Below are 17523 nucleotides of genomic sequence, written 5' to 3'. Positions count from 1 at the left end.
TCAGCCGCCAGCTACGTTGGCTGCTTCCTCTGGCATTCCCACATGCCTGGAGGGACCTCTGCATGTGGAGGTGTGGAAGCAGAGACGGCTGTGTGCGAAAGGAGGGCCACGATCCAGGCTGACAACTGAGTCCTGCTCTTAAGAAATGAAAATCCTTAATTTTTCTCCTCTTTACCTGGTAAGCTACGGAGACCGTAGCTGGCGTAGCCAGGGAAATGTGATCTACTAGAGAGTGATGCAGCCTGTCAAAGAGTAACAGAGTGATACAGCCTGTCAGAGAGTGATATAGAGCAATGCAGCCTATCAGAGAGTGACCGAGAGAGATGTGGCCTGTCAGAGAGGGATTGAGAGCGTTATAGCCTGACAGACAGTGATCAAGAGCGAAACAGCCTGTCAAAGAGTGACCGAGAGAAGTACGGCTTGTCAGAGAGTGACCAAGAGTGATGTGACCTGTCAGTGTGTGACTGAGAGAGATGTGGCCTGTCAGACAGTAACTGGGAGTAATACAGCCTGTCAAAGAGTAACCAAGAGAGATGCAGCCTATAAGAGAGTGTAACAGTCTGACAGATTGTGGCCAAGAGCGATGTGGCCTGTCCAAGAGTGACTGAGAGAGATGTAGTCTAAGAGATAGTGACCAAGAGCGATGTGGCCTGACAGAGAGTGACATAGAGCAATGCGGCATGTCAGAGAATGATCGAGATATGCGGCCTGTCACAGAATGACTAAGAGAGATACAGTTTGTCCAAGAGAGACTGAGAGTGATTGAGAGTTAAGCGGTCTGTCCGAGAGTAACTTAGAGTAGATGACGTTCCACCATTTGAAATGCTCGTTTGCTTTGGAAGGTGTTTCCTCACAGTTTTTGCCAAGGCTAAGTGACATTTGAGGATCATCTTGACGCATGTGCCAAGTCCTCAGACCTGTTGTTCATAGGGAGTGTGGAGCCCATTTGCTTCACACATACTTTGCCATATGAAGGTGTTTTCTGGCACTGGAGCTTAGACAATGCGCTGAGTCCTGTCAGGAAAATGATTGCAGACGGACCGAGTGTGGCTGGCAGACCCTGGGGAACGCTCCAACTGGCACTGGACCTGCCGTTATGAGTGTGAAGTGGAGGATGTGCTGATGGTGATTGCTGTAAGGGATTATTTATCATGGATTTCAGACTCATTAATCAATGCCATCCAGTGGCTTTTAATAGGAAACAGTACCTCCTCCTAAGCACAGTCGCTTTGTGAAGGGGGGGGGGGGGGGTTCCTGCATGATCAGAGAGAGCTTGAGATGGAGCCAGTGAGCCTGAAGTACCAGCTGGAGGAAGTAGGGGGTCACTTACAGGCCAGGAGGAGTGTGAGCAAAAGGCCTGCTCTGCAGGGAGGCCTGGTTCTCATCTTCCTCCTGATTCCCAATGCTCCAGCCATAGTCTTCCTCTCATTTCCCATCACTGGGGAAATGAGTGGGTGGTTTGGGCAATACAGCATTATTTACTCTGCTTCCAGTGCTTGACCGGGATGTTGTATGCCAGGATAACCTGCCAGAGTGTGTGCGTGAGTGTGGGGGGGGGGGGGTGAGTGTGCTCCCAGTTTCCTTATTGTGAGAAGGAAGCACTGATCCCGTGTGAGAAAGAGGACAATGAGTGCGGCTTCTCAGGCAGCATGCTGGGAACAGGCTTGGGGGTGGGGGCAGGCTTGGAGGTGGGGGCAGGGTGGGGATGCTCTACAAGCGGCTTCTTGCTCTTTGGCTTGTGTCTGTTTTTCTCGGCGCGCCCCAACCCTGAGGTGACAACATCCTGAGGTCCATTGTGGCGGTTCCATCCCATGTCCTTTGTGAATGCTCCGTATCTCATGGGTGTTTGTGTGGTTGGTTTGGTTGTTCTGTCCTCACAGTTCATCTGTGTTACCTCAGCATTGCTGTGGTTTTTGTATCTTCTGAGAAATAGTGCAAAGTCTGCATGAGAGCCTGTTACCACAAACCCCACTGGTGCAACATCTAGATATAAGCCCTGTTAACATGAGCTCTGTTAGCGTGAGACCTGTTAACATGAGCTCTGTTAGCGTGAGACCTGTTAACATGAGCTCTGTTAGCGCGATCTCTGTTAACATGAGCTCTGTTAGCGTGAGACCTGTTAACATGAGCTCTGTTAGCGCGATCTCTGTTAACATGAGCTGTTAGCGCGAGCCCTGTTAACATGAGCTCTGTTAGCGTGAGACCTGTTAACATGAGCTCTGTTAGCGCGATCTCTGTTAACATGAGCTGTTAGCGTGAGCCCTGTTAACATGAGCCCTGTTAGCGCGAGCCCTGTTAACATGAGCTCTGTTAGCGTGAGCCCCATTAGTGAGTCCCCCGTTATCGTAAGCTACGATAGCGTGAGCCCTTTTAGCCTGAGCCCCATTAGTGCTAGCCCCTCTGGTGCAACATCTATGCATAAGCCCTGATAGCATGAGCCCCATTAGCATGAGCCCCATTAGCGCTCCTGTGTCCAGCTCCCCACTCACCTCGTCATCTGCTGCTTTAGTTTCTTGTCCGCGTGTGACCGTGGCTGGGTATCTGCATCCTCCCCAAGCTTTGTGGGCATTTCCTTTCCCCACCTTGGCCTTATTTGTTCCACGGCTGGACATCCTGCTTAAATCCCACTTTCTCCAAGGCTCAGGAACATTTCTCTTCAGGGAATCACAGCTGGGCTTCCCAGCTCCATCACTACCCCAAGGTCATGTCTCTGACATCAAAGCTGACAGGCTGAAGTGTCACCGGATGGCAGGTGTGCTGGGGGGGGGGGGGTCTTGCCATCGACAGGTGCAGTGTGACGGTAGTGAGGTAAGATCTTCATGCTCGGGCTGCTTAACCGTTTCAGCACTGGGGCAGAGCCCCTGCAAGGGAGCACCCATGTAAATATCTCGTCATGGGAAAGGACCGATTTGCTTACGGATAAAGGCCATTTGCATCCTGTCAGACCCACCACATCATCGCCACATCTGCAATTGTCACGACTTTGCATGTGTCTGCATCTTTGCCTCTCACAGACCTCCCTCACCGACCGGGTGTGAATGTCCGGGTCCTTGCAGGCGACCTACCGATGGCACGGAGGCAGTGATGGAGCCCGTCAGGACTGCTGTCACCACCACTGAGAGGCAGTGTAAGGTAAGGTAAAGTGATTAGTCATCGTTGACACACCAGTGCACATAGTGCACACACACCGAAACAACGAAATGTGTCTTCTGCATTTAATCCATATATGACAGGGCTCTTCAACTCGCGGTCCTCGAGGTCCGAGCCCTGCTGGTTTTCCAGCCTTCCTTTACCTGTCAGTCAGGTGTGAAGCCTCTGACCAATCAGGATCAGTAATTATTAAACAACTACCTGGGAGAACTGAAAACAAGGCCTGGATTTGGAATCGAGGTCCAGAGTTGAAGAGCCCTGATATATGACATCGTGACATAGCAGGGGCAGCTAGTGCTTGGGGTGGTAAGTTCCTCAGGGTACCTCAGTGGTACCTCACTTTTGATTATAAGTGCACTCCCTTAACCATTAGGCCACCGCTGTCGCATCAGGAACCCAACGTCCACCTGGCTGGGGGCAGCATTAGAGACTTATTGGTTGTGCTAGAGCTGGACCAGTGTCCTGCCTTTAGCCCCTACAGACCTGTCTAGAGGACAGCTGCATCCTTTCATGGTGAGGAAACATAGATGTGAGAGCGAGACCCGGCATGGGTTTGAGGGCAGAATGCGATCACCTGGGTGTGCTTAGATCTGGAAGAGAGCCCATAGTGCCCCCTACAGTGTGCTCCCTGTTGTGACTGGGCTGTAGTGTGAGAAATAGCTGGCCTCTTCCTCTTTCTCTCTCACTTCTGCTCTCAGTCCGACTGTGGGAACCGTGTGACTGCTTTCCCACCAGCCATCAGTGAAAAAATAGCTGGCTCTGTAGAGGCACCCAACCCGAGCGGCTCGGCCCGCCTGCTTCTCATGGCCCGTCCGTGGCTCCGCAGTAACCCTAATGGCTTTCGTATGCAGGTACCGAGCACCCGCCGGCCTGGGAGCCCCATGCGTGAGAAAGGAACCATTTTCACGACCCTGTTCTTTTTCTAAAATATTTATTTATTCCTCTCAAGTTTTTTTTTTTGTATTGGAGTGGTTTTGTAAATCTAAAGCTGTCCCAGTCCTGGGCTGCTGGTTCGAGGGGGGTGTGTAGCATAAATGTGCGTGTGTAGGCCGGGGGGCGTGTCCCAAGCTGCGAGCCTGCTAGCTTCGTGGGTGAAGGTGTGAAGTCACACATTGTGGGGGGGATGCAAGGGAGAGCCTGAGCCGGCTGACACTCCCGTCCTGAACCAGGTGTGACGTCGAGCTCCCATCAGCCAATCACCAGCCTCCCTAAAAGGTGCCATGTGACCAAGCGGTGAGTCCCATCTACTTGTGTTTTGAGGTGAGTGGGTGTGACCAACTGTTTCTATTTTTGCCTTTACTCAGCAAGGGTGGGGGACTCAGATGACCGTCAGTCTTGGAGGCATGGTCCAGGAAGTACCCCCCTCCCACTGTGCTGTCCCGAGTGAGCAGAGGGACGTGGGATGGTCCATTTGGGTTAAGGAGGCATGCGACGGTTTTGCTGGGGGCTGATGGAGGTGCCGTTAGTGAGGTTAGCAAACTTGGAGTTGCTGTTTGTCACAGTGGTGAACTTGCAGGGGACAGCCTGGTAACCTTCAGTGTGTGAAAGGTGACACAGGCATGTGAGGGAGAGAGGAGGGCACACTGTGTAAAAGGAGGGCACACTGTGTAAAAGGAGGGCACACTGTGTAAAAGGAGGGCACACTGCGTAAAAGGAGGGCACACTGCGTAAAAGGAGGGCACACTGCGTAAAAGGGAGGCACACTGCATAAAAAGAAGGCACACTGTGTAAAAGGAGGGCACACTGTGTAAAAGGAGGGCACACTGCGTAAAAGGAGGGCACACTGTGTAAAAGAGGGTCACACTGCGTAAAAGGGAGGCACACTGCATAAAAAGAAGGCACACTGTGTAAAAAAAGAGGGTCACACTGCACAAGGTCAAACCTGATTTTTTTTTTTTATTAAAATGCTTTGAAAACTACATCATTCGCACATAAATTTCAGTATTTCAAGCACTTAATACAGACATTTTGAGTGATATTTCACCAATAAAACTGCAATATAGACTGATCTTTCTTTAAATTAACATACGTGATTTTCACATACATGCTCGGAGCGTAAGAAGGAAACAGGAAAAACAAGGATGCAGAGAGGAGAGTGAGTGAGGGCGCCCCCTGTCAGCGGAAGCAGGCTTAACACCCCACGCTGTGGGCCCCGTGCTCACGCTCATATAGCTGTCAGCCATTTCCTGCCCCCCCTCCCCCCCAGTTCATCATTAACAGGCTGTATGGATCTCACCTCAAAGCTTGATAAAACGAAACAAAATGTAAAAATAAAACAATTTTGCATATAAAAACCATATGGGTATTGCTATATTACACGCAGCAGTGTGTCTGTCTGTGTCCATGTGTGTGTATCTATGTATCTGTGTCTGTCATGGGTGTAAATTACAGGGGGCTGGGGAGGTGGTAAACCTCCCCCAATAATTAAAACCGGCCAATACAGCCCCCTCCCTCCCCCCCAATGTTCAACCCAAAGGTATGCCCTCGGTGTCTGTGTGTGTCTGTACCTGTGTGTGTGTGTGGCCACCTCACTCTCTTTGGTTTCCTCACAGCTGTATGAGAGGTTGTGTCTCTGTTTCCACGTAGACGGACAGGTTGGGGGGGGGGGGGGGGGGGCTGTCCCCCTGCCCTGTCTCTAGTCCACTAGGCACTTTAACCCAAAGTGACACACAGCTGCTGTGTGATGCCTCGCAGGGTGTATCTGAGGACGCTGTGACAACCTCTGTGTCCACCTTAATGTGTCATGAGCAGCTTCGAATCTGCCTTAACGCCATGGCCATGAGCACCTCCCCATCCACCTTAACGCTGCGGCCCAGCTAGCTGCCCCCCAAGGTCCTGAGCTGACCTGGAGCAGGTCCTCGCCCCCGTCCCGCCCCCTTTGGGTGCCGATATTATTCCTGAGGTACTATCACCAAAAAGTGTTCAGACTGTGATCCGGTGAGTTCGGTCAGCTGCCTCCTATCCCCCCTCCCCCCGCCCCACCCTGTCCGCTTACCCAGCATGCACCACCTTGCCCACAGGTCCTCAGAATCACAGGTAAGAAACCACCCCCCCCCCACCCCCCACCCCAGCAACCTTCATTTGTGCTACAAACGCCAGCTTTGGTCGCTTTAGTCATCGCAAATGCACTGACAAATTTGTGCAATAGCCCCACCCCCCAAGGCAAGCTGAAAATAAGACTGCAGTTTTATGGACGAAACCCAACTCCAAAGCGTGGCGGCACCTCATCGCTCCCTGGGACAGCGGCTTGGTGAGGAGGCTGCAGCCGCTCCCCTCGTAGATAAAGGCAGAGAGTATGAGCCCCACCTTCCCTGGGGGGCTCCAGGATCAAAGGGCTCCAGGAGACAAAGCCTCTTCCCCGAGGTCCCGCCGCTTACTGTAACTCTAACTCCTCGCTGACAGCTCCTCCTGAGTGATCCCCATGTGCCCCGACCTCTCCCTCAGCTTCCCAGCATGCCATGGTGCCATAAGGACCTCCGGGGGGCGCCGCTGTCCCCTCTGCGGCCAGGCGCTCGGTCAGGAACACCATAACGACATACGTGAAAGCCGACGCCCTCGCAGTTCGCTGCCGGCGCACTTGGTGCCCCCTGTGGCCCCCTGTGGCCCACGCGGGTCAAACGGACCCCTGAACAACTGATTTAGTGAAGCAAGGGAGAATAAAGTTAATAGCAAAGAAAGGCTAAAATACGGGCCGTGACTCTTTTTGTGGCTGTGATCATCGTTTACAGTCTCCATTAGGCTGCCGATTGCCAGAATTTCCCGATTCCTTTACAGAAGGTCAGTGCATAGAAGCCACAAAGGAAATCAAATGTTCAAAAAGGCCTCAGTCCGCTTATAATTACATTAGGGCAGCTCAGACTGTAGTCTTACACTGAAAAGCCCTTAAAGGATGTGAGCGGATGTGCAGCCGGCATCCGGACTGCGGTTCAGGGGCGTAAGGAGGAGGGAAAGGTGTCCATGCAGGCTGGAGGGGCGAAAACCAAGCAGAATTATTAGCGGTAAGAAAGGCGCTTTGGAAGATGGCTCATTAGGGTCGTCGCTGCTTGTAGTTCATGCTTTCTCAAAAACAGCACTACCTCTTTGGTTTTGATGTTTTAAATGCTTATTTAACCCGTTTAAACTAAGAAAATGCCCTTTTGGAGACGCATTCAGTGCCCCGTTTGAAGGGCTTAAAAACAACATGGCCGTATGCTGCACAATCCGGGCTCTGGGGGCCCCGGGCCCTGCACCTGGCACCACTGATTCCCTGGGGCTCGGCCTTTAAGGTCCACGGTGCATGAAGGCGCATTCTCAGCCTCGGCGCTGAATGTACTTAAAGCTAGAATAGGACACACAACATCTAAGGTTTTTAAGGCTACAAAGACTGATTCCTGCTGAATCTTCCACAAGCTCAGGCAGGGAAATCTCCAGGAAGGTGGGGGAGGGACAAACATGCACCACTAGACTCTCAACATGGACGTCTTTGGTGAGGTTTCCGCGGCTGTTTTCTTTGGTTGTAGATGGTCCGCGCCTCTCCCTGACGTCTGATGGGGGGTGCAGCTCAGTATGGCCTCCAGACGGACTCATCCATCCTCCCGGGGGTGGAGATGCTGGTGGGCGAGTTGCTGTGGCTGCCGTCGGCCTCCACGCCGTCGCTCTGGCTGCTCAGCACCGGGTTCATCAGGTTGTTGCTGCCCGCGGAGGCTGTGCTGGCAGCACCAGTGCAGGAGGACAGCATGCGGCTGGGGGAGCGGTCCCCCCCTGCCGCCACCATGGAAAACTGGTAGGAGCCGGATCCGGTGCCATAGTACAGGTGATAAGGGGACGAGTTGGCCTGGAAGTGTCCGCTCTGGTTCTGGTTGCCTGGGTACGGCGGTGGCAGGTAGGTATGGTAGCGTGAGGACGCCGACATGGCTGACATGCCGATGCCCCCGATGCCCGAAGCAGACGGGCTGGCTGAGTAGGAGAAGGCGCCAGGGTAGTGCATCCGCGGGTCAGAGAAGCGGGGATCTGTCAGGGGGGACAGCGATGGGAAGGAGGTCCGCTGGGGAAACAGGTCCGTGGGGCCTGGGGAGAGACACAAAGGGAATGGTGAAGAAGGACTCCCATGGCGCCCCCTACAGGCACGTTACACCACATGGAGACCACAGAGAACCCAGACAGGAAACACAGGTGTGATGACAGGAAGATAAAGCAAGCGAGAGAGAGAGGTAGAGGAGCAGAGGAAGGAAGAGGAGGGTGGGAGCAAATCGCTCTCAGGCCCATGCATGCATGCAGACAGGCATCCATGCAGACATGCATGCAGACGCACATTCATACAGACTCGCGCACGCAGACAGGCACACATGCAGATGTACTTGTACGCAGACAGGCATGCACGCAGACACACAGACATGGACATAGACACACATGCATCCAGACAGGAACATGCACACAGACACACACGCCCACAGACATGCATGCACGCAGGCCTGCAGTGGGATGCAGCTCTCATATTTTGGCCTTTTCCCCCATCGTCATGATGGAAACAAACACCCACCCCCCATCATCGCCTCCCAGAACCCTCATAAACAGGCCGGTCTGCTTCCTCGGCAGAGGAGGAGAGCATGAAGCTGCATTTCAGGATCTGGGTCATGCAAGCCGACAGGCCTTCTGCGGCTCTGTCGTTGTTCTGATCAAACGGACAGCATCTGTATGAAGAAACCCGGGGGCTACAAGACAACTAATCCATCCCTGCTCGGTGGTTTGGCCAATTTGGTTACAGAATAAACTGGATTTGGTCACTGGTGTGAGGTGCCCCTCCAACATTCAAATTAGAGAGCTCACCTGCAGAGAGTTTGTATAAGGGAACTGCAGCTTAGGCAAATCAGAATGTCTGTGTGGGGGGGCACAGTGGCCCATGTCAGGCCCTCGTCCCTTCCCCAGGAGTAAAAGGGGGTCACACTGAAGTCCCACACAGGGTAGTGCTGAAATGCATTATTCTGTTTCATTTACACACACAGACAGCAAGGCTGAGCTCTGGCCAAATTCTGACACCCTCACCAGCATTCTGCTGCCCCCCCCCCAGGCATCCCTCCAAGCTCTGTCAGCACACACATGCCTCCAGAGCACAGCAGGGTGGCAGGACCCCTGTGTGGCCTGTGTCTGCAGCCGTAAGCTGAGCTTTACTGCACTTTACAGCTTCTGTGTGTTTTGCAGATACAGTGACTGTTGTCCTCCTGACCTCTCAGGGTCCCCAACAAACCTCCCAATTCTCTGCTCTGTAAAAGAAAGAAAAGGGAGGAGAAGAACAGAGAGAGTGACAGGGTGGGGGGCTGCTTCCTTACCTGACCACCTCAGGTCATCCTCCACCTTGCACGTTTTGATGGGTAAATTCTGGGTGTCGATCTGTTCGGGCCACAGAGCTGTGCAGAGAGGAGGCGCTCTGTGAGTGAGCGTTAGAGCTAAGCACATGGGTAAAGGAGGCGCAGAGAGCCGGGGCTCACACACTGAGATTTCTGGTTTGTCACCATGACTGACTGTATGTAGCTGAGACACAGCTGTGATATAGCAGCACAGTTACAAAATGCTTTCATTGGTTTAGAGAAGCAGATACATAGAGGTACGTATGTATGGAAAGAACCAGAGATTATCTGTGAAGGTGGGCAGAGAAAACAGAAGTACGGGTGCGCGTGAGGAGTAAGGGTGGGGTGTACGGGTGTGGTGTATGGGTGCGCATGAGGAGTAAGGGTGGGGAGTACGGGTGTGGTGTATGGGTGCGCGTGAGGAGTAAGGGTGGGGTATTCTCATTACTCCTGCAGAGTCCCAGTGGAATGTGAGGCATGTCAACCTGACCAGATATTTTGAGATGATGAGGCTCAGAAACAGAACTGGGGGGGGGGGGGGCATCCCACAGTCAGTCTAGGCCCCCATTCCAGGTTTAACCGCACTTTGACCGCATCATAGGCCTCTGACCATTTCATATGCAAATAGTGGTTATTTGCTCTTTGTCACAGATTGTTACATGCAAACCGTCACGGGGCGTGTGCACGCATGCACTCCGCCTCGCCTTCGCTTCTAAGTGCCCCTGCTGGCAGAAGCAGAGGGAGGGATGGGGGACAACGGGAGGTGAGCCAGCCTCGAAGCCCCTCCTCTCCCGCGTCGAGGGTCTGTTTCTTGCTCCACAATGATAAATTCTTACAGCTAAATGGACTTATTCAGGACGGCGATCTGTGTGAGAAAATAAGCATGTCCTTGAAATATTTTGATTGGCCTGCTGACAGCAACAGTATTGCACTACAGACTGCCACTAATGGGGCTTCCCAGACCCCTGGGTGGGGTTCTCTGGGGGATAAGAGTTGGATGACATTGAGCAACAAGGGTCAGAGAGGTGAGCTGCAGGCCGGGAGGAGGCTTGAGCCAAAATGGCAGTAGACCTGGCACAGTTTCAGGTGAAATGGCAGGTAGACCTGGTACAGTCTGAGCCAATATGGCAGGTAGACCTGGTACAGTTTGAGCCAATATGGCAGGTAGATCTGGCACAATTTGAACCAAAATGGCAGGTAGACCTGGCACAGCCTGAGCCGAAATGACAGCAGACCTGGCACAGCCTGAGCCGAAATGGCAGGCAGACCTGGTACAGTTAGTGCTGAAATGGCAGGCAGACCTGGCACAGCCTGAGCCAAAATGGCAGGTAGACCTAGCACAGTTTGAGCCAAAATGACCAGTGAATCTGCCATAAATATGGAAGGGGTGCCAGAGAGAGAATGTAAACCCCTCCGAATTTGACATCATGAAGCATGGCACTGAGGTGCTCCCTGAATACAGGGCCTTGTCCTGGCTTCCTGTTTCGACCCAGCGATGGCGGCAGCACAGCTATGGATTGCCTGGCTGCGATATTCGATATTTCTTTTGAGCCTTTGGCTGTAACTTGACTCAAAGCAAACAGAGCAACGGGAGAAAGAGTGTGTTCAGTGTACAGCCCAAGCCTCAATGGGCACCTTTCATCCAGGGTTGGTGCCGCCTCATGCTCAGGCTGCAGCTCACGGCAGCTGGGCTGAAGCTGACCATGTCGGGCTGAAGCTGACCGTGTCGGGCTGAAGCTGACCGTGTCGGGCTGAAGCTGACCGTGTCGGGCTGGCTTTTGCCCGGTGCTCTGAAACCCTTTGGAAGACACTGAACTGAAAAGCGCCTTGGCAATTTCACCCGATTGGGGCTGCATGATCACATGACTGCACTGAAGATCCGCCTACCCTCCCTCTCAGATGTGAATAATGTGAGCTTTCCGCTGCAGCTGTGCAGCTGCCTCTCACGCTGACACAGACCACGGAAGGTCTTCTCAGCTCTTGCTACTTCTAACGCAGTTTTGCTGCAAGGCGCTATGTAAAAATAAACCAAAACCGAAAATCGAAATTGAAACAACAGCCTTTGCACAGACTGGCTATATTGAGGCTTCTTCACAACCTCTCATGTCAGTGCCCTGACCATCTCAGACAGCAGCTTGATGCCTCCCACCCTGGCTCGTCAGGCATTAATCCCTACACAGCCCTAACCCTGCCCATAAGTAACCCAACAAAATACAAGACTTTCAGCATTTTTTGTTTTTTGATTGCAGTCATAGATTTTTATGATTTTTGCAAGAACCAAAAAAAAATGGTTGGCTCAACGTCAAAATAACAGGTTTTTATCATCTTATGGGGACATTTGATCCTCAAAATGCAATATATTCATAACCCATCCAGACACATACACTGACATAGAGTCCACGTGACTCGGTGAGGCAGAGCCACCACTGTTTGTTCCTGCATGCTGCCCTGAATGCCTGGGATACAGCAGCACCCAACACGGGCTCATCACTAGCTGTGTGTCTCTGTCTGTGTGTGTGTCGGTCTGTATGTCTGTGTGTGTGTGTCTCTGTCTGTGTGTGTGTCGGTCTGTATGTCTGTGTGTGTGTCGGTCTGTATGTCTGTGTGTGTGTCTCTGTCTGTGTGTGTGTGTGTCTCTGTCTGTGTGTGTGTGTGTCTCTGTCTGTGTGTATGTGTGTCTCTGTCTGTCTATATGTGTGTCCCTGTCTCTGTCTGTCTGTCTGTCTGTATGTGTGTCTCTGTCTCTGTGTCTGTCTGTCTGTGGCTCCTGCGCTCCCCCTTAACCTTTTGCTAAGTTGGCACCCCTGAAGACACCAAGGCTGCACCAGCAAATGTCGCCCCCTTCCTGCAGAAGGACTGGATTATCCAGGTGGAATACGCTTAAAACACTGATAGAAATCGCACAGCATGCTGGGTACATAAAGGGGTCCCGGTGGAGCAGCCTGGCCCGCTGCGCTGTGTGCTGCTGGCGCGTTATTTATGACACACTGGGGCTCTTTGCACAGCGTAGTATGCTATCACTTCTGTCTCTGTTTGTCTGGGTAGGACAGAGACACAGCAATTTAAAAAGTAATTATTTTACAGATCACCCCCTGGGGGGCCTGAAATGGTGCATTAAGGTGTGTGGTGTAGGAATGCCTCTGTGCGTGCACACAGCCCTGCAGTTTGACACGGGGGGGAGACATAGACCAAACCCCACCCCCCTACTCATGGATTCTGAGACATCATCTTCAGCAAAGCCCTTGGGGGGGAGGGGTACTGCAGACAGAGCTCATGACCTGAGCTAAACCCGAGCTACACCCTCTACATCTGCCCCCCACCCCCCCGATTTGATGTTCAGCGGGTGAAGTGTCACTGAAACTGGCAGTGTATGTTTGTCTGTATGTGTCAATGTGTGTGTTTGTATCTCAGTCTGTGTGTATGTGTGTCTGTACCTCTGTGTCTGTGTGTCTCTATCTCTGTGTCTGTATCTTCGTGTCTGTATGTGTGTCTGTACCTCTGTGTCTGTGTGTCTCTATCTCTGTGTCTGTATCTTCATGTCTGTATGTGTGTCTGTACCTCTGTCTGTATCTCTGTGTCTGTGTGTCTCTACAGTATCTCTGTGTCTGTATCTTCGTGTCTGTATGTGTGTCTGTACCTCTGTGTCTGTATCTTCGTGTATGTGGCTGTGTGTCTGTGCCCTCCCAGACATTCCTCTGCTCCTCATGCTGCAGACAGCTGTCTGAGAATGAACTCCCATCGTTGTGTAACGTCTCGCGCACACGCCCAGCCCCCCCTGGAGCCTCCAGCTGGCACCGCTGCATTTCACCGGCAGACTACATTCCTGCCGACCTGCTGCAGCATGGAGAGCCTCGCTGAGATGCTAGTGGCTGGGAATGTCCGCATGTGACCGCAGAGGGACCAGGCTGGGGAGCCATTAATGCATGTGGGGCGCTGGGTCTGATGGTGGGCGGCGGCTCTGTGTGGCACAGGTGAGGCGGAGTACCTTGCAGCTGCGACGAAGCACTCTGGCTGAAGTGCCCCTGGTGGCTGGGGCGGGGATTGCCGTTCCCGGCCCCCATCCTCAGGCCTGCCCTCTGGAAGCGCTCCAATTCAGTGAGACGCTCCGAGAACTTCTGGGAGTCCTCCAGCTTCACCCTGTGTCCTGTGGGAGGCGGGAAAATGCTGCGCTTCAGAGACAGGGCAACAGGGGGGTGACGCTGAGGTGCGGCAGACCCCCTGACGTGAGCGGCCTGTCGATCCAGTGACCAGAAAATTCTGTGATGGCAGCGTGTGGGGTGGGGGGTGGGGGTATTTGCACTGGGGGATTCCCAGCCTGTTCTGAAAAAACGGTGTGAAAAACACGGACAGGAGAGAGACGTCAAACTGGAAAAACAGCCCGTGCCACCACTGACTGAGTAACGACCTTTATGTGAGAGAAGGCAGGGGGTGGGGGCAGTGTCACGCCAGCGGACGGGGGGGGGCAGGGCGTGACATATCAGCCATGGGTGTGGGACCACCATGGGCACACTGCCCTCGCACCCTCAGCCCCCGGGCCTCCCTGCCCCCCCCCCAGGCTGAGAGATGGCAGCAGGCGGATGAATGGGTGGGGGAAAAGGGGGCTCTAATGGAAGCAGGATTTAATAGGAGTGGCACAGACATGTCTGGGAGGACATGTGTGCGCCGGTTTGTGGTTGGATCGCGGCAGAGCTGAGCTGTCCCCTAATGGCTACATTTCAATATTTAATCACCATGCAAAAAGGGGGGGGGCTGCAGATATGGACTGGCCCACAGTTCCTCTGCAGATATGGACTGATTACCATGGGTAATCACTCCATCGGAGCCGACTGGGCCTGTATCTGGAAGCCCAAATGCTTTAAAAGTGCTGTTTGTTTTCCTTGGTTTCAGAGAACCACTCAAAAGCCACAGGATCCAGTAAAAATAGATTTCCCAAACCCGTGCTGCCTGTGCGCCCCCTCCCAGCTGGCGGCATGCAGAGTGGTGGCTCCCAGCACCTTGCAGCCCTGCCCACATGCAGACCCCCACCCCAAAACCCACCTCAATCCCAGACACTGACTACTGTGTTCTAGACCTAAACTCAGGAGAGGGACCAGCATTTACAGGTCAAACCCACCCCAGGAAAAGCTCTGCCCTCTGGTGGCTGGTGAGAGGTTTTTACCACATCAAACAGGCAAAAGGAGAAACAATATTCTGTTGCTGGGGGACTGATAATTGATACAATTTTGTAGTAAGTGAGGGTCTGAGAGCGCAGTGTGGAGCGGCCTCGTTACGGGCCATGAGAGCGCGGTGTGGAAGTGCAGCGGCCTGGGCCTCATTAGCCTGCCTCCACTGTTACTGCAGCAATCAGGCTTGCCAATCACATCCTCTGCTCCCTGTTAGGGAGGAATTAACCATGCTCAACCATCTCCGCATATCCACATGGGGAAACCCCCCCCCCCATCCCCAAAACACAAACACACATACACTCCCAAACACAACACCTCTCTTTGGCAGACATGGCACTCCAAAGGGTACAACCACCCTTCCATCCTTCTGCAGCCAGCTCTGGGTGAGGTGGGGTGCAGTGGGAGGTGATACAGGCCAGGACCGGGTGCTTTTAACACTCACTGACAAGAACATGGGCCAGGAAAGGGGGGGAACTTTCAGAGGTTTTTGCAGGACCATGAATATTTAATGCATCAGGCTGCATTTAATAGTGAACGCTGCATTTTTCGTCATGATGTCATAACCACAAGAAAGGCATGGTGAAGTGAGACTTCAGAGCTGGGTTCAGGATCACATGTTGCTCAGAAAGAAGCGCCTGGACAGCATGGACAGAAAACTACTGTCGGATGCCAGAAACTGCACTGTAATTCTGTAACACTGTAGGACTGTAGAGAGATCATTGTAATACTGTAATATTGCTGGACTGCAAAAAGAGCACTGTAACACTGTAGTACTGCAGAAAGAGAACTGTAACACTGTAATATTGCTGGACTGCAGGAAAGCACCATAACACTGTAGTATTTCAGAAAAAGCATTGTTAATACCGTAGTATTCCAGACAGAGCACTGTAACACTGTAACATTGCAGGACTGCAGTATTGCTCAAATCTCATGTTAAAAAATCCTAAAAAGAAGCACCATCAGATCATAACTGTGACTGATTGAAAAAAGATGATCCTCTTAAATGAGCACAAGCAAATAGCAAGAGCAGGAATGAACTGCTCAGCTAAGCGTGATGTTTTGCAGATGGTTCATGAATAATCTGCTGGGTGAGCTGGAGGAGTCCTTGCTGTCACCTGATGGACGCCTGAGGAATGTGCCACATCTCCATTCAGAGAGATCCAGGACACCAACCCCATTTGGCTGAAACATCACTAAGGGGCTCTGCACTTATACCACCAGTGTAGCATATAAACCAACTTCCTGTCAAAGTTTGCAATGATATGCCCCGGAAGTTGAAACCATAACACAGCTGTGAAAGAGGGGCTGCTGCCAGAGGAGGAAAGGGAGGAGCAGGCTGACACCAAACAGCGAGGAAGTGTGAATGCGGGGGGGGGGGGGCTGTATGGATGTGGGGGGCTGTATGGATGTGGGGGGCTGTGTGGATGTGGGGGGTTATATGGATGTGGGGGGGCTGTATGGATGTGGGGGGGCTGTATGGATGTGGGGGGCTGTGTGGATGTGGGGGGGCTGTGTGGATGTGGGGGGGCTGTATGGATATGGGGGGCTGTGTGGATGTGGGGGGGCTGTATGGATATGGGGGGTTATATGGATGTGGGGGGGCTGTGTGGATATGGGGGGGCTGTATGGATGTGGGGGGGCTGTGTGGATGTGGGGGGGCTGTGTGGATATGGGGTGCTGTATGGATGTGGGGGGGCTGTGTGGATGTGGGGGGGCTGTATGGATGTGGGGGGCTGTGTGGATGTGGGGGGGCTGTATGGATGTGGGGGGGCTGTGTGGATATGGGGTGCTGTATGGATGTGGGGGGGCTGTGTGGATGTGGGGGGGCTGTATGGATGTGGGGGGGCTGTGTGGATGTGGGGGGGCTGTGTGGATATGGGGGGCTGTGTGGATGTGGGGGGCTGTGTGGATGTGGGGGGGCTGTATGGATGTGGGGGGCTGTGTGGATGTGGGGGGCTGTGTGGATGTGGGGGGGCTGTATGGATGTGGGGGGCTGTGTGGATGTGGGGGGCTGTGTGGATATGGGGGGCTGTGTGGATGTGGGGGGCTGTGTGGATGTGGGGGGCTGTGTGGATGTGGGGGGGCTGTATGGATGTGGGGGGCTGTGTGGATGTGGGGGGGCTGCTCTTGTCAGCCTTCCCTGACTCTCACTGCCGCCCCCTAGTCCTTCATGACTTTCGGCATCGCGGCTCTGTCTTCCTTTTCCTCCCATTGGTAGATCGGGCGTCTGGAGAACTTCTCCTTTCTCCCGGTGATGCCACCCAAGCAAATAGCCAATCAGTGGTACCTTCTCTGTGACAATGGACCAATGAGGGAACTGGCAGAAGACCAGGTGTGGGCCACATGGAAGGAAGTGGCTTTTCTTGTTGAGCGCAGCAGCCAGTCTAGACTTGTGTGTGATGCCAGGTTGGAGCAGCGGCCTGGCGTCGCGCCCTGGCGAGCACAGTTCTCTCTGGGGCAAACCCATTTCCTCCCTTAAAGGGGGGGTCTGAGCCCTGCCATTGGTGGAGCAGCATGGAGATGTCACACCTGATTGGTCTGTGAGGTGTGTAGACATCCTGTGCATCTCCTAAGCCCAGCCCAAGCTCTCCCCACCCTAGACGAGCGACCATGAAGCATGTTCCTGACTCGTCACAGGTGCCGTGACGCTCTGTCACACAGAACAAGGCTCAACCTCAGTCTCACAACCTTAGACTGCCTTGAAATAGAAGAGGGACTTCTGGCCGCTCTCAAACACCGACTCCACCAGCAAGGGGCGATACTCGGGGAACCTCAAGGAGATGCTGTGCTGCTGTTCAACTCATTACAGGAATGAAAAGGGAACAGGAAAGTGACACTGACGTGTACTCTACTTGGGGGGGGGGGGTGGGGGGGGGGTGCCGGTG

At 53.3% G+C, this 17523-nt stretch overlaps 1 protein-coding gene across 1 annotated transcript in view; it reads right to left on the bottom strand.

Moving 5' to 3' along the window:
- Positions 1 to 5026: 5026 nt before the first annotated feature.
- runx3 (RUNX family transcription factor 3) overlaps positions 5027 to 17523 on the bottom strand; it is a 36662-nt gene continuing 24165 nt past the window's right edge. Inside the window, exons 6-8 of the mRNA XM_023842494.2 lie at positions 13459 to 13617; positions 9456 to 9533; positions 5027 to 8196 (exon numbers count right to left, since the gene is read on the bottom strand). Of these exons, the coding sequence (XP_023698262.1) occupies positions 7691 to 8196; positions 9456 to 9533; positions 13459 to 13617 (743 nt within the window). The 3' untranslated portion in view covers positions 5027 to 7690. The remainder of the gene's footprint in view (positions 8197 to 9455; positions 9534 to 13458; positions 13618 to 17523) is intronic.

The sequence above is a fragment of the Paramormyrops kingsleyae genome, chromosome 14 (genome assembly GCF_048594095.1).
Source record: "Paramormyrops kingsleyae isolate MSU_618 chromosome 14, PKINGS_0.4, whole genome shotgun sequence".
Classification (NCBI taxonomy): Eukaryota; Metazoa; Chordata; class Actinopteri; order Osteoglossiformes; family Mormyridae; genus Paramormyrops; species Paramormyrops kingsleyae.
Note: the sequence above shows the minus strand (reverse complement) of the source record. Positions and strands in the feature narration are given on the sequence as shown.